Source organism: Panthera pardus, unplaced genomic scaffold (assembly GCF_024362965.1).
Source record: "Panthera pardus isolate Hobbes unplaced genomic scaffold, ASM2436296v1 HiC_scaffold_1, whole genome shotgun sequence".
In the NCBI taxonomy this organism is placed as follows: Eukaryota; Metazoa; Chordata; class Mammalia; order Carnivora; family Felidae; genus Panthera; species Panthera pardus.
Genome location: NW_026526654.1, coordinates 90690043 through 90707164, shown reverse-complemented (window position 1 = coordinate 90707164; position 17122 = coordinate 90690043). Strand labels below are relative to the sequence as shown.

Sequence of the window (17122 nt, the reverse complement as noted above, 5' to 3'; positions counted from 1 at the left end):
CACTCCAGTCATGGTCTTTAATTGCCTCAGGCAGGGCCATTATCATGGTATTGGTGCTTATTTCCGAAAGCAGGTTTCCTTTCTGCAGGTTGTTCAGATGCCAACCTCAGAGTTTCTTATACATGAAGAAATGAGGAAGCAGTGTAGCGGTGTGCTTGCCTCCGGTTTTGTTTTGGTTTTGGCTTTTCATTTTGACTCTAATCCAGACACCCTCATCCGTGCAGAAATGCAGCCTAGTCATAGCCTGGCACGATGAGTGGACACAGGTGTGTGGGGACTGCCTGTGTGCGTGGGACTGGAATCCAGGGAGAGGAAGAAAACAGTGGGCAGCAGTGGCACTGGCTGGTCCTGATGTGAGGCAGGAAGTGAACCTTCCTCTTCCCATTAGCACCTGGATCCCCTTTTCTTCTGTTGAATCTTCACACTCACACTGCCTGGAGCCAGCTGGCAGATGTCCCTTTACCCAGGATTCTGCAGCAGGAGGGGGGGCCTTCAGGGTAACAAACGTGATCCAGTAACACAAGGTCCAAACTCTGCCACTCTTTCTGCCTCCCTCCTACCTTTCACAGAGAGTGAAAAGGGACAGAAAAAAAAAACTGAATAATTAATTCTAAGAAATAAAAATCTTGGGGTACCTGGGTGGCTCAGTTGGTTAAGTGTCCGACTCCAGCTCAGGTCATGATCTTACAGTTTGTGGATTCGAGCCCCGCATCGGGCTCTGTGCTGACAGCTCAGAGCCTGAAGCCTGCTTGGGATTCTGTGTCTCCCTCACTCTCTCTCTCTGTCCCTCTCCCACTCACGTTCTCTCTCTCTCTCTCTCTCTCTCTCTCTCTCTCTCTCTCAAAATAAATAAACATTGAAAATTTTTAATTAAAAAAATTTAAAAATCTTGCCATCTCCTTCATCTTACCTTTAAGCTCTTAAAGTGCTTAGAATCAATGCAATTCACTGCTAAATTATTTTCTGCTTGGGTCTTTTACTATTGTCTGTTCATTAATTTTGCCTCTCCAACTCAAGTGTAACTTTCCTGAGGGCAGAGAATGACACATTTTAGTACCATTTCTCACCACTCCCCCCCCCCCCCGCATGTCTGTTATAGTTTCACATAAATTAAGTGCATTAATTGATTAAAATGAGCTAGGAGTAACTGCATATATTATGACAGCCTATCCCAAATATGTAATATTTATCAATGAGGACAGTCCTAAAAGAGCTTCTTGGCATGGATAGGCTTCCTTTGACAGACAGGAAAACCCAGCCTCAAGCAGAAGTTGCGACCGTAGTATTTAGGCTGAGAAGGTGTCTTAAGTTGAACCCTGGCCTTTAGGGCCAACTCAAGAGAGGTCATTAGAATTGGGTGGAGTTCAGGGTACGTTGCCCAGAATAGGATGCGTGATAGTCCCCGGGGCCGGAAAGAGGGGAGTCTGTGTTTCTGAGGGGAAATCCAGACTACGGTTCTATCAGGTGAGGACTACTCCAGGTGCCTGCCTCCCAGACGGACATTGTCCTCAAGAAATAATGGGATGTGTGGACTCTGGGGAGCAGCAGAGCAGCAACAAGGCAGGGTGTGTGTGTGGAGTAGCCCTATTTGTCCTTTTTGGTAGAAGTCACACTCTAGGATACCTGATGGCATCAGAGTGTCACATGGGTCACAGCAGCAGTGGCTGAGACTGGCAGAAGCCAGGAACTCTGCAGGACCAGAGAGGTGCCAGAGAATCTGACAACGTTCTTTTTTGCCCAGTTTAGTAGTAACTAACACTTTCCCAAAATTGACACCAACAAGAGTAAACAGCAACCTTCTCTAGGAGGAATTGTCACAATTTGCTGATTTCTAAATCGATGCCATCACCTCTCTCTTAGCCTATTCCTCTCCTTACATCCCTCTCTCTATCCCCCTAATCAAGTCAGAGTGAATCTGCATTTGCTTTGGAAGCTTGGATCACACTTGAGTTCAGGGGCATTTCTCCAGGCATCCTGCTTCTCTATTCTGTATCTGTCCAAGAAGGTAGAGCAGGGGCTGGAAGAGGTGACGGTGAGCCAGCAGCCACTTGGGCCCGCAAAGTCCCTTTTCTTGCATTCCCAGCAAACAGTGGGAATGTCAGCTGCACGAAAAATTTTGCTTCTCCTTAGCCCTGTCTTCTAATTTTTCCTTTGAAGAACATTCTCCATGAGAGAAGGAAAGAGGGACACCGTACAGACCTACTCCAGGGGGCCACTGTTGCTTGAGTTTGGACTAGAATTTAATATCCCCTCCAACTTGAAAGAACCCGAAATGTGTATGTGCGAACCAGGTGTCACCCGGGAATTTCCTGTCCCTTACCATTTAGTTAAGGAGTGACTCATTGGTGTTGCCCAGCTCCACAGGGGTGTGTTGGGGGAGGGCGTCGGACTTCAAAGTCTGCCATTTTGGAAAGAAAATAAGAAAGGAAGGGGGGTGGGGAGGAAGGCAGGCAGCAAGGAAGGGACTTGCGTGTGTAGCTTTGGCGGAAGGGGGAGACGTCTGTGCCAGTTAGGGGGTGGGGGTGTTTGTCCGGCCTCAGCCCGCAGCTTCAGTTCTGCCCACGGGGCACAGCCAAGTCCCGGAGTCTCCCGGCTGCGCGGCTTCCTCCCATCTGTCCTCTCCACTTCCTGCCTCCACAGTGTTTCAGAACTCCAACTTCTTCCCCGGATCCCCGAAGTCATTCAGCTACGCCTCACAGCTCTCTCGGTTATTCCCAAATTCACCCTGACAGCCACAGTCGCCTGTGGAAATCCATTCTCCGGTAATAAGTCGCCTCGTGTGGCCAGACCTTCGAGAGCAGTTGCCGCCAGGAACTGCAATTCCCCCGTCTGCTTGCATACTTTTACCAATTCCTTTGTTGGCAAGCAAATTTTAGAAGCAGAGCGGGCGAGGGTTTCCACCCCAGCTTGGACGAGGCCTCGTGAGCGTCCGGGGCTCGCTCGGCGGCGGGCCGACGGCGCTGCCCTTCAGGACCCCGCGCACCGGGCCGGGGCCCGCACCGCGCCCGGCTCCCGGGATAGAGGTCCCGTCGTGGTTTTCCGCGCCGGGCCCGCGCCTGCGGCTTTCCCGCCTCCCGGGGCGTCCCGGGGCTGGCGCGTGGGCGGGGCGGGCGGCATTTAAGGCGGGCACCGCCTCCCGGCGGCAGCGGCTGGCGCTCGGCCGCGGGAGGTGCGCCTCGGGACCGCGCCGCCGCCGCCAGAGCCCGACGGGACCCCCGCCCTGCGCGCGCCGCCCGACGGGACCCCCCGCGCTGCGCGCGCCGCCGCCGCCGCCGCCGGAGCCCAGACCCCGCGCCCGCCCGCAGGCGGCGCCACTAGCGGCGCCATGGTCAAGGTGCGTGCGGCCCCCGGCGTCCGCCCGAGACCAGTGCGGACGGGTGGAAGGCGAGGAGAAAGAGGGAGGGCGGGTCGTCTTTATTCTGCCTTCCTTCTGGCCTCTGCACGGCCCCTCTCCCCTCCTGCGGCTAGCCGGGGTGAAGACCCAAATCCAAACCTCGGGGGAAGGGGCCCCAGGGGCCCCCGGGCCGGCTCCGATTCGGAAGGTGGAGCGGGGCGGGGGGTTAAGACCGCCCTGCCCGCGACTGAGGTTCACGAGCTCAGTGGGCACGCCGCACCCGAGAAGCGGGACTGACGGCCGGTGTGTCCTGTGGGGAGCAAGATACTAGGGCGCCCCTGGGGCTTCTTGGAGGGGTCATGTCTCCAGCTGGGGGAAGTAACTTCCCACCTTCCCCACCCCCAAGAGGGGTACCCTGAGGAGATGCTGGCAGGGCTGTGTGGCCTAGCCTTCCCTCTACACTGGAGGAGAGGAAAAGAAAGGGGTCCAGGAGTTGCTATTTGAAGGTGGGGGAGAGAGAACCTCTCCACAGTCTCGCCAGAGGAGAGAGTGAAAGGTGCGAGGGAGGCTCCCTTCCCTGCCGGTCCCTGACCCACAGGGAGAAGAGCTTGACGCCTCTTCAGAAAACCCATCTCGGACCAATATGGCACCTCTGCTTTCCTTTCAGAAAACACTAGAAATTTACTCTGTGGAGCTCAGTGGAACGAAAGACATTGACCAAACAGGCAAAGGGGATGATGGCAAGGAGAAGTACAGAGGCCTGAAGAACTGCTTTGAACCCAAAAAGAATCACCAGAAAGAGGAGCTTAAGAAAGAACTGGATCTGGTCAGTTGATTTGGTCCTTAAGCCAAATGGGTCCACTGAGTACTGCCCTTCCCCCTGAGAACTTGCCCCTATAACCTGCCTCTTACAAAAGAAAGATCAGTCTCGACGATTTGAAAATCTCCCTCCCCGCTCCGCCCTGAGATTTGTTTCCTTGTTTAAAATAAATGGCGTGATAATATCTAGCCAGGGGTAGGTCCTGTGCAGGATTCCTGTATTCTGGTTGTAGGCACTCTGAGGGAAGAGCCTCTGATTCCAGTCCCCACAGGCACAGCCCAGACCTCTTTGCTTCCCGGCTGTTTCATTGAGACATAGGTGACCGATTCCCAGTTTTCAGCTGGTAAGGTAAAACTGTTGGAGCTGGAACCATGCAGGAGAAAAACCAAAACCACGAAACCTTGCTAGGTTTCTGGCTGTGTATGCCCCATGAGAAAGAATAATTTCACTGGTAAGAATATTGGGCTTGGATTCAGAGAACCTTAGGCTCAATTTAGTTCCACTTCACTGATTGATAACTGGGAGCAAACCACCTAGCTTCAGTGAAGCTCCATTTTCTTTGTGGAAAGTGGGAAATAAGCAGTTTGCAGGGGTGAGGGGGAAAAGTGAGAAAAAAGTAAGAATATTGTGTAACTGATGCAATTTGTAGTTTAAAGTGTAATTTATAATTAGCCATTTTGTGATTTATGGAAGCCTGGTATTCCTGTTAAGGAGGAACTTTGGAATTATCAAAGCTGGCCACCATGGGAAAGACCTGCCTCAGAACTGAAATGTGACAGGTTACATCTTAGGAACGTCAAGGCGGAAACTTCCACACGAAGCCCGAAGTTTGCTAGATTGCCCCTGCAGTTCACTGCAGACTTTAAAATTCTGTTATTGTTGGAGCAGATAGTAGTGGTGCAAGTTCATGTGGGCTAGCGAGCCAATTGTTAAATATTCAGGAATTTGGCAAGTCGGTTGACATTGGGTTAGCAGCTTGAAATTTGGCTATGGTGAGAAATCAGGGAATGCTACAAATCAGAGCTTTCAGTTTATTTTTCCTGGCAGGCTCTTAAACATTTAGCAGCACACCACTAGGTATTTACCCATGTATGTTCTGACAGTTAAGAACACAGCCCTGAAACTGAACTGACCCAAATTCAGATCCCAGTTTGATTGACATTCATTTCCTATTTTGAAAAACAGGAATTAAAAATGGTGCCTACCTGTTGAAGTCATTAAGAGGGTTAAATGAAGTAAAGGAGGAGAAAGGCTTAGCACAGCACCAGACGATAGATAGCCATTCTTATTTCCTATGTATCTCTAGGATTTGGGATTGAAGGCAAATCTAGTCTTCCTTGAAATTGCTACTTACAACATGAACGTATATCCATTATGCCTGTTTACTATGAAGATAATCTCCCTTTTTTTGAGCATTTTGTGAAGATGTATAATATAGGAAAATAATTTTTATGGTGTTAGCCGGTGTTCCCCTGCTTCCCTGCTGAGAGAGGAACATCTTTCTTTCCCAACATTCTCACAAGAATCCTATAATTTCATTTGTGACAGCACACTTGGATGCCCTCTGGCACATTGGAACTTTGACAAGAACTAAAGTATCCCTGGCTTCTGAATAAACAGGCTGATTAATGACCCAAGCCTGAGCCACAGGATGATGCCCTGAGCTATTCTAGTGCCGGCCAGCAGGGTGCACCAGAGGCACCCACCCCTCCTCCTCCTCCTCCCCCGTGCTCTCATCCACAAAGTCAGGGGTAAAGGAAGAGGAAAGGTATTCTGCCTCACACTATATATAGGCTCCTTAAAGTCTGAGTTCCATCCATGTGAACAATGGCTGTAATCACCTGTTACCTCTGTCTGCCCAGAACTTAGCACACAGTGCACAGAACTGTGTCTTAATCCTTTGAATCCCCAGCAATATCTTTCAATTATTAATATGAGTACAACGACTGAATGAGTAAAGCAGAATCTGGCTGAGGAAAGGGCTAAAAAATGTTGTAATTGGAAAATCTAATCTCTTACACAACATGTCACTTTTTTGCATGTACTTAAGAAAAGAGATGGTTCTTTTACCCATCACAGTATAAATCTTTGTTTCAGATGATCAGAGCTTAAAGAATCCTGAGTGCTGCTGCTAAGAATTTACCCAAGGGATACAGGAGTGCTGATGCATAGGGGCACATGTACTCCAATGTTTATAGCAGCACTTTCATCAATAGCCAAATTATGGAAAGAGCCTAAATGTCCATCAACTGACGAATGGGTAAAGAAGTTGTGGCTTATACATACAATGGAATATTACTTGGCAATGAGAAAGAATGAAATCTGGGCTTTTGTAGCAACGTAGATGGAACTGGACACTGTTATGCTAAGTGAAATAAGTCAGTCAGAGAAAGAAAGATACCATATGTTTTCACTCATATGCGGATCATGAGAAACTCAACAGAAGACCAGGTGGAGGGAAAAGGGGGAAAGAAAAGTTACAGAGAGGGAAGGAGGCAAACTATAAGAGACTCTTAAATACTGAGAATGAAGTGGATAATGGGCATTGACGAGGGCACCTATTGGGATGAGCACTGGGTGTTGTATGGAAACCAATTTGACAATAAATTTCATATTAAAAAAAAAAAGAATCCTGAGTGCTAGATTTTCTAGGTAGGGTGCAGGAGAGTTACTTAACCCTGGGTTTTCCAAGACAGGAAGAGGCTTCTAATCCTGTAGCCCAGTGGGTCTCAAGGGAAGGGAGAGGAGGAATTTGCTCCCCAGGGGACATTTAGTAAGGTCTGGAGACATTTTTGGTAATCACAACTCCACGGAGGTTGCTAATATGTGGCATATAGCAGGTGGAAGCCCCCCCACCCCCCGCAACAAAGAGTTATTGGCCCAAATGTCTGTGACGCCAAGGTTGAGAAACTCTGCTTTAGTCTGATGATTCTATAACAAAATTAGCAAGTGTGGACCATACTGATATTTATTTGCCAGATTGTAAGTCTCAGGATGTCTCTAACAAGTGAACTCCATGAGTCTCAAGTATTTGATTAAGGAAAGTCTTGCCTCTTCCTACCAGAGACTACCTGCCCAAAGAGGGCTGCACGGGTAATAAGTTGTGAGAATATATCAGATGGGTCTGGTTAGGTATAGCTCATCACCCTCAACTAATCCCAGAACTCAGGTCTGAACTAAGTATCCAGATCACTAGTATCTGGACAACAGAGAGGTATGCTAGAATTTGCATGTGCTGGAGAACAGATTGAGGTGAAATGCATTGCTTTGTTCATAAAAACTAAAGACAGTTATTATGTGGTAAATGGCAAATTAAGCCTGAACTCGAGGGATGGCCAGAAAATCCCCTGGCCAGTGAATCAGAAGAGCAAACCTTTCTTGCAGCGAGACTCTCTTCCCTCACTGCAATAACCACCTGGCACAGAGGGTTTTTTCCTTTTCTCCCTCACTCCTGCCCCCCCCCCTTCTATCCTCAGTGCTACTCTCAGTTTTCAGGGGCTGGTCTAAACTTAGTTTAGCATTTGTGTCTTTTGGAATTATCTAATGCACTCTCTTCTTCTTTTCACGGACTTCAGGATGACCACAAACTCAGCATTAAGGAGTTGGAAAAGAAATATGGTACAAACATCATTACAGTAAGTCATCAGGGGACTGGGGATCAGGAAGACTGGGACGGAACTATACAAAGGACTGTACAAAGCTGTGTGCTTGGGGTGTGTGGAAAAGTGGATGGCATCTTTAGGATGAAGCAGCAACTTTGAGAATGCCATTCACCTACATACCCAGCATGTGAGAGGGGGCTGGTTAACCTGAAGAGCTGGCGGGGCTGAACCACGCCCCAAGTCAAGCCCCTCAGCTGAGCTGGATGCCTGGCTGTAAACAATCTTTTGATTATAACTGCAGGAAAGCTGTGGTATCCCTAGGAAGACTCAGACACGTCTTTATGGTCGTGGTCAGAGGCAGAGATTACTTTTAACCTCCGTGTCCAGGAAGTATAATGGTCTTATCAAAGAGTGGGGAAAACCAGTGTTAAAAAGCAAGCATCCAGAGTGACAGTCTTAGAGCCCTGCTTGTCTGCCTCTTCCTCTGACAAGAGCACACACTGGTGTGCTCCAAGGCATCTAGCAAATTCCCCCATCACAGAAGGACTGCTTCAAATTCAAATTAAATTTCAAAAGTTTTGGTGTCTTGACATCAGGAGATTTGGAAACATCTGTTGAAGGCAACAAAAAGAGCTATGTGCACCGCACAGGACAAGCAGTGAGAGGGGCAGAGGGACAGGTGATCCCTGGTCTCAAGGAGTTAGCAGTCCAGCAAGGGATGCAGATATATAGGGGAGTATCATAACATCCAGTCTGTTCCACTTAGATGGCAAAGATAGGTTTAAACAGTGTGCTGAGTGACCCATTATGACCAGAGGAACCAGGCTCCCGGGATGGAGCAGTGCGTGAATCAGGATATAGGAGGATTCAGGTTTAAGTTAGCAGAGTACCCAGGAGGCTGGAGAGGACAGGGTATGTTTGGAAATCAGTCTGGGGTTTCTGGGAGCTAATGTGTGTGGAAAGGGGAGAAGAGGGATAAAAAATAAGGCTGGGGAGTGGTAATTTGGGTGAAACTATCAAACACTTCCATATTAAACTAAGGAATAAGGACTATATTAGTTGTACTCACAATTTCTAAACAGGGAAGTGATTTGAATAAGATTGGTTTTCAAAAAGCAATTCTGGTAGAAGATAGTAAGTAGAAGATATATATAGATATAGATAGGTAGATTCTGGTAGAAGAGAGAAACAGACAAGCAATTCTGGTGGGAGATATATATAGGTATCGGTAGGTAGGTAGATAGATATTTTTTTTAAGTGGAAGATGGAAGCGTCTAGTAGAATGAGACAATCACTCAGGAATACAAAATGAGGAACCAAAACAGGGCGGTAGCAGTAAGATGGGAAAGGAAGGGGGCAGATTCAAGAGACATTTCAAAGAAATAACTGGTAGAACTTTGCTTTGCTGGAGTTTTTGAACAGATCCCTGATCCCAGTTACCAAGGTAGAGAAGCAGGAGGAGGAGGAGATTTGGTCAAGTGGTGGACAGGGCCATGGCACGGAGCTGGGGGCCGAGAGATTAGAGAAGGCCATAAGAAGGAGAAGGTGGTAAATTTTATTTGAATTATACTACAAGTTGGTGGCTCCAAATCTAGTTATTCAGCAAATACATGAGCCTCTATTACAGAAGAAGCAGTACACCCTATAAAAGACACAAAATGAATAAGGGTAGTCTTTAAACTATCCTTTAGGTAGCTTACAACGTATTAGGGAGAAAAAGTAATGACAAGACTTTCTCCACAAAGGATAGTTTGTGGGGGGAAAAAAAGCCTTATGAATCACGATACACGATTTCAAGGTGGTGGAGGGGCCTGTGTGCACCTGTGGATGGCACGCTTACCAGGAAAGGCTTCTGGCAAGAAGTGACTGCTGATGTGGGCCTCAGGGGTTGGTAGGATTTATAACACTTAAGATGAGCAAGAACTTAGAACTTGGGGTGGATATATAGAAAAGCAGAAAGACACCAGACTTAAGGATGAAAAATTAGCCCAATAGAGAACATTTTCTGGATAATTACTACATTGCCCTTAACCCTGGTAATTAGCTTTTATATTTCAAATCCTCCTTAGCCAAGTTACTCCTATCTAGAGTGTAGTATAATGGCTCTGAAGCCAGGTTGCCTGGTTCAATCTGGTAGTACCATGTACTAGCTGGATGATTTAACCTCCATATGCCTCAAATTCTACATCTGTAAAATGAGGATAATAATGGTACCTTCTTCAGAGGGTTATTTGGAAGAGTATATGAGCAAATATATGGAGTACATCGCCTGGCTGATAGCACTAATATTAAATATTCTTTTTAAAAAGGTGAGGGTTGGGGGAGAGGAGGCATCATCTACTTTTCCCGGGTCCTCCTTGCGCATGGTTAACTCCTACCCACAACCTGCAGAAAAAATGATGTCCAACCTCAGAGAAGAGAAATGTCTAATTCCTATTTGTTTTTGCTTGGCTTTCTCAGGGTCTTTCTAGCACCCAAGCCGCTGAGCTCCTGGCTCAGAATGGTCCCAATGCCCTCACTCCTCCCAAGGAAACACCGGAGATCATCAAGTTTCTCAAGCAGATGGTGGGAGGGTTCTCCATCCTTCTGTGGATAGGAGCCATCCTGTGCTGGATTGCATATGGGATCCAGTACTCCATGAATAAGTCCTCATCCCTAGACAATGTAAGGGGGCCTCTTTCTAGGGTTTGCTAAACTAGTAATGGGAAAACAATCATAAAGTAAGGCCTTTGGTGGGCAGAGCTGGAATCAGGAGTCTACACTGATCACTCACTGTGTGGGTTTGGGAAAATCAAGAATTTTACCAGCTATAAAACAGAAATTGTAACTAACTTTCTGATGTCTCGGGGCAGCATGAGGCGTGAATTTTAAAGAGAGAAAGAGGGGCACTCTAAGTTCCTAAGGGAAAAAATATCTGTATCCATATGAAATATTTTGGGGTTCTCTCACCTCAGAGCTAATTGTCTCCCTTTAACATGGGGAGCATCTATGCCTGCTGATAACTGAGTACCAAAGCCAAAAAACTGAATTGGCCAACATGATGCTAAGAGAAAGAAGCCAGATGCAAAAGGCCACACACTGTATGATTCTGTTGATATGAAATGTCTAGAATGGGTGCATCCTAGAGACAGAAAGCAGATCAGTGGTTGCCAGGGTTGGGGGGTGGAAGTGGGAACTGGGTACTAGGGATCTTATTGGGGTGATGAAAATGTTCTAAAACTGTATTGTGGTGATTGTTGCAAAACTATAAATTCATTAACAATCGCTGAATTATGCACATTAAATGGATAAATTTTGTGGCCTATAAATGACACCAGAATACCACTGCCATGTCTCTTGCCTTCCCATGGAGAGCTCTATCCCTAGGACCTGACTCACTCCTGATGCCTGTTCTTCTGATCGATGCTTCTCCTCCTTACCCAGGCATACTTGGGCTGCGTGCTTGCCTTGGTTGTTATTTTAACGGGGATCTTCGCTTACTACCAAGAAGCAAAAAGCACCAACATCATGGCCACCTTCAATAAGATGATCCCACAGGTGGGTAGCAGCCATCCCTCTCTGGTCTCCACATGACTTCAGATGAGGAAGCACCAGATGAGGAGGAGAGTGGGGCCTCTGAGGCAGAGAGTCTGTGCTCCACCATTTGCTGTCTAAGTCTTAGGCAGTCCCTCTGAAGCCCCACTTCTGCACAGAGTTTTGAGATGATCAGGGAAGTAGGACACAGGAAAATGCTTAGTCGAGAACAAAGCACAGAAACATCAATCATCACACAACATCTTCTATTACTGCTCATGAGCTTTGGTGGACTGTTCAAACAAAAGTAATTCAGGGGCTTCCAAGAGTGAGCTGTAGAAGTTCAGGAGTATTCCCTGGTAGCCAAGGAGGTCAACCTGCAATTCTTCATCTGTGACCATTTTTGCACCCATTTTGGAGCCTCTCTGCACATTGTCCCAAACTGCTCTTGGTGAGGGAGGCCTGCTGCTGCTGTCTTCCCGCAGGGTCCTGTGTTAGGTGTCCTCTAGGGAGACCACACACCACTGGCAGCACAGTAGGAAAACCATGCTGCCCCTGGCCCACGGAGCTGCCAGCTGGAGAGGGTTCTGGATGGGATCATCTGTGCTAAGAAGTGGGAGATCTGCCTCCCACTCCATTAAAGTTTTCCTGATCTGAGCAAGATTACTAAACCCTTTGGCTCAGGCTTCAGGGCTCTCCCTGCACATCCCATCTAAGATCACTCAATGTTAATTGTCCCTCTTACTGTCATACCCAGGCCTGTCAGTTTGTTATATCTGCCCACAACAGCATATTCTGGTTCCAAGAACTCTCTAAGAGTTCCTCCTCAAGAAACAAGAGATCTTAGTACATTCAGTCCCTAGGTACAAGTCTTTGGCTTCCGAGAGCTGTGGCTTCCATGGCCTGCATTCCCGAGACGTGGGAAGGTGCAGATGGAGGAGCACTGGCATCATTCCAGGATGAGTTGCCTGCCACTGTTTTCCTTTGCAGCAAGCTCTTGTCATTCGAGATTCTGAGAAGAAGACCATCCCTGCAGAGCAACTAGTGGTGGGAGACATAGTGGAGATTAAAGGAGGAGACCGGATCCCTGCAGACATCAGGTTGTTGTCTGTTCAGGGCTGTAAGGTAAGCACCACAGGGCACCCCAAAGATCACGCTCGTAACTAGTTGCCATTATGTTGTCTTTCCAGGTCTCAGTGTGACTGTGACAGGAACGAGAGGCCTAGTCTTCAACTTTTTTCAAAATTTCTTCTAGGTAGATAATTCATCTCTCACTGGGGAATCGGAGCCCCAAGCCCGCTCCTCTGAGTTTACCCACGACAATGCCCTGGAAACAAAGAACATCGGCTTCTATTCTACAACTTGTCTGGAAGGTAAGTCCAGCTGTCTCTCAGGACCACATGCCCCACCCATCCCCCTTCTCCCCCTTAGGTTTTATGTTCTTATCTCTTTACCACCTCTTGCTACAAAGCCTTTCCAAGAGAAAACATGGAACTGAAAAGCCCAGAGAACTTTGTAATGTCATGTGCTAATTGATCGTGTAAGCCAGCAAAGAGAGGACTGTAAACGGGCTTTGGTCCCCTTGTAGCTGAGGACTCCTGGAATAAAATGTCTACTTCACCTGTAGGCACAGCGACTGGCATGGTCATCAACACAGGCGACCGCACCATCATTGGTCAGATTGCCTCTCTGGCTTCAGGAGTTGGAAATGAGAAGACACCCATTGCCATTGAGATTGAGCACTTTGTTCATATTGTGGGAGGAGTGGCCATCTCCATCGGCATCCTTTTCTTCATCATCGCAGTGTCCCTGAAGTATCATGTCCTGGACTCCATCATCTTCCTCATTGGCATCATTGTGGCCAATGTGCCTGAGGGTCTCCTGGCCACTGTCACTGTGAGTCCATGCTGCTAGGTGGCCTATACCCTGACCCTGGTAACCCTTAGCATTCTGCTGTGCTGGGTGAGCACGCACCATACACTGTGAGTCTCCTCCATCTTCAGAGCCACGCTCCCTCCCTGTCAGGGATACCATGGGACATTCTGAATAGACTGTTTCGTAGACAAAAGGAACTGTGATATTGTTAATATTCAAACGCACTGTCCTAGAAAACGTTATGTTTTCATTTTCAGGAGATCTATCTGCAAATTGCATATATTATCTTCCTCCTTAAGATCTAGATAAGACAAACTCAAACTACCACCTACAGATTTTCAGGAAGCCTGATGCCTTCTCTACGTTTTCACATTTCTTAAAAAGAAAAAAAATATCCTTGGCAATTTCTACAACTGAGGAACTCAGGCATATTATTTACCTCCTAAGTTTAATAAAAAGATTGTGGCATATAGGTCTTTATGTGGTTTATCAGGCACTGGGTCAGCTTTGCTGCATCTGTAACTATACCTCTGTTCTGCAATCAGTTCAGCTCCAGCTGCTTCTATGTTCTGGAGCCCAAGTTCAAAATGATAATTTTTCTCAAAGTTTCTCTCTCTCTTTCTCTCTGTCTCTTTCTATCGGTCTCTCTCCCTCTGTCTCTCTCTCTCTCCCCGGTCTAGGTGACTCTGTCGCTGACAGCTAAACGGATGGCCAAGAAGAACTGCCTGGTGAAGAACCTGGAGGCAGTGGAGACCCTTGGCTCCACCTCCATCATTTGCTCAGACAAGACTGGGACTCTGACCCAGAACAGGATGACCGTGGCCCATCTGTGGTTCGACAATCAGATCTTCATAGCTGACACCAGTGAAGACCATTCAAGTAAGTCTTCTGGAACATTCAGTGGGGCCTGAAGTTGTGGACTTGAGCAGAGGAGGCCGAGCAGAATGTGGTTGCAGTCTCAGAGAATTGTTTGAATAGTATGGGTATTAGGCCTACCACCCCCAGGATCCACTGTTCTGTTTTCCAGACCAAGTCTTTGATCAAAGCTCTGGAACTTGGGCCTCCTTATCAAAGATAATAACATTGTGCAACAGAGCTGAGTTCAGACCGGGACAGGAAAGTGTCCCCATCATGAAGGTAAAGTTTCAGCATCACTCAGTCTTAAATCACAGCCAGTTTGAAGTCACTTTCTCCATTCTGATTTGGTGCTTGATTTAAATCTCTCCAACTATGTAAAGTTTGTACCAGTAAGAACAAGTCTGACTCACAAGATCCACAGAAAATTTTCTTCACTCTAAGTAGCTTTCAGAAATCACAGAGATGTCTAAAAGTCCTCAGAACATTGATTTGGTCTTTTGAAAATTCTGTCTCATTCCTGAAAATGGATGTGCCTTTAAGGTACTTTCCTTAAAGTAGATATAATTAAAGTTTCTTTATTACATAAATGCCATTCACTTTATTACTTAAATCCATTCGCTGAAGTTTAAAATATAATTGGATGAAAATAGAAGGATTGACCTTAGAACGTATTCCTCTTGGCAGAAGATAGGGTTCTAAGGGGTCCTGGAATGTTGGAATATACAAAAACAAACTTCTCCCTCCCCCTCCTTCCTTCCCTTCCTCCTCTCTCCTCTCCCCTTCTGCTTCTCCCTCTCAGTTCTCCTGGCTTTTCTGTTCGCCATCTGTTTCCTTCATTGACTCTTGCTCTTTCTTATACGTTTTATTTGATTGGCTTTCTTTCTCTATCAGACAGCTCATCAGTTCTCTTCTGGGCCAATCATTTCTCTGCCCATATCTTTCAAATCCTCATCTCCAATTCTGATTTCTCACCCAAACTCCATGGATCTTCAGTTAGTTTTGTGTTTCCACTCAGAAGTTTTGCCATGTTAGACTCTCAACAAATTATACTTGTCACCTTCCACATGTGCCCAACCTGGCTCTAAATCACTCTCTTGTCCAAAATTTCCTACTTTTTCTATGACATAACCATTTTACTTGTCATTCAAGACAAACCTTTTGGAAGTCGTCTTTAATTTTCTTCATTCCTAATATCTAGTGAATCACCAAGTCCTATTATTCTTGCTTCAAAAATATCTATAATTTTATATTTATATTATCACTAGTACCTTATATCTAATTAATTATACCAACCTCTTAATTAGCTTCCATGATTCCAGTTTGTCCCTTCCCCAAGTCTTTCTTCCGTGCCACTAATTTTCCTTAAAGACTTCATTAGATGAACTGCTTCACCTAACTTTGCTCAAAAACTTTCTGTGCATCTCTGTTTTTGGCTTCTCAAGTTTTAGACCTTGCCTGCCATATCCACCTGTATGTCCAGAATATATACCGAACTCTTCCATTTCATGCCTTCTTTCATGACATTCTGGTTTCCAGAAGGCTTTCTTTTGCACCTTTATCTCTTGGTCATCCATCCGTCTTTCAAAACTAGTTCATATCTGCTTTTTTCATGAGACCCTCCAGCTCTCTCAGAGCTCTGTTTTGAACTTCCCTAATGCCAGTAGGCAGCACCATTCAGTTTAACACTTTTACCATGCTTCAGTCAGTGGCTAATTGTGGTGTAATCATTTGTTAGATGGTAAGCTTAACTAGGCTCTATGCTGGCTCATTAAATATGATCACAAAAGAACCAGATTATGTGCTGCAAATATTTGTTGTCTCTTGATTCTCAGAGAGTTGTCGTCGGAGATGCCTCAGAAACTGCTCTTTTGAAGTTCTCAGAGGTCATTTTGGGTGATGTGATGGAAATTAGAAAAAGAAACCACAAAGTAGCTGAAATCCCTTTTAATTCAACCAATAAATTTCAGGTGAGTTTTTCCTCACAACCAAATCTTTGCCATCACTAGACAGCATTTCTAGCTGTAAGTATCCTTTGGTTAGTGTATATTTTGAATGATATTTGACTTCAGAAATAGTCCTCAGGGATGCAGGGCCTGGGCATCTAATAAGCCCAGAATAGGTTTCCCTTGCTGGCCTCTTTCCTTTGCTGGAAGTAGATAGAGAAGAAAGAAAAGTGGAGATCTTATCAGGTGCCGGCTGTTCCTGTGAATGATCTATGTTACACACACACACACACACACACACACACACACACACACAACCACTTCACTCCCACCCCTACCCCCACCCCCTCCGGGTAACATTTGCACAAGTGAGGGGCAAAAGCCATATCCCAAAGGATAAATGAAAGGTGAGGGAGTGGGGAGAAGTAAAATTTACTGTGCCCTTCATTTATGTCCAGCACTTTACATACATTCTCTCAGTTAATCCTCACAATAAACCTGAGGTAGGGCTAATTAATCTCAATTTCTAGGTGAGGAAACGGGCCCTTAGAAAATATTGATGAAGGAAGGAAGGAAGGAAAGAAAGAAAGAAAGAAAGAAAGAAAGAAAGAAAGAAAGAAAGAAAGAAAGGGAAAAGGAAAGAAAAGAAAAGAAAAAAGAAAAAAAAATGTCAATCCTAGCAGAGTTACCCAAACATTTGAGTGGCACAACCACTTTTCACACATCTCTTCAACTCCCAAGGCCATGTTTTTTCTACCACAACACAAAGGCAGAACAGTTTCGTTCAGGCCACGTGAATAAGCCTTGCCTTTTGTGAAAACCAATGAACAGTCTTCTCAGATGACTATTACCAGCCACGTTGCTTTCTAGTTCTGCCCCATACGCAGTTGACAGGGATCTCCTTTCTACCCATTGCTCAGGAAGAAAATGGCCATCCTTTGCTAGCTGTCTTCCCTCATTCCAGGCTAGCTAAGAACCCACCAGCTCTATCCTTCTCATGGGGGGACAAATGGCAACTTGTAACCCAGTTACTGCTGCAAGTGGGACTTCCCATAGACTCCAAAGCTGAGAGCAGGGCGTCATGACTTGGTCTTTGCATAACAGGAAAGTATATAAATAAGATAACCATGTCTGTGTAAACGTTTCTGGTATTTACCCACACATTTTGTTTGGATGG

The 17122-nt window shown here is 46.2% G+C and overlaps 1 protein-coding gene across 1 annotated transcript in view; it reads left to right on the top strand.

Moving 5' to 3' along the window:
- Positions 1-3240: 3240 nt before the first annotated feature.
- ATP12A (ATPase H+/K+ transporting non-gastric alpha2 subunit) overlaps positions 3241-17122 on the top strand; it is a 28682-nt gene continuing 14800 nt past the window's right edge. Inside the window, exons 1-11 of the mRNA XM_019436485.2 lie at positions 3241-3334; positions 4002-4160; positions 7730-7789; positions 10217-10420; positions 11180-11293; positions 12260-12394; positions 12525-12642; positions 12897-13165; positions 13825-14023; positions 14172-14281; positions 15835-15969. Coding sequence (XP_019292030.1) covers positions 3326-3334; positions 4002-4160; positions 7730-7789; positions 10217-10420; positions 11180-11293; positions 12260-12394; positions 12525-12642; positions 12897-13165; positions 13825-14023; positions 14172-14281; positions 15835-15969 — 1512 coding nt within the window. The 5' untranslated portion in view covers positions 3241-3325. The remainder of the gene's footprint in view (positions 3335-4001; positions 4161-7729; positions 7790-10216; positions 10421-11179; positions 11294-12259; positions 12395-12524; positions 12643-12896; positions 13166-13824; positions 14024-14171; positions 14282-15834; positions 15970-17122) is intronic.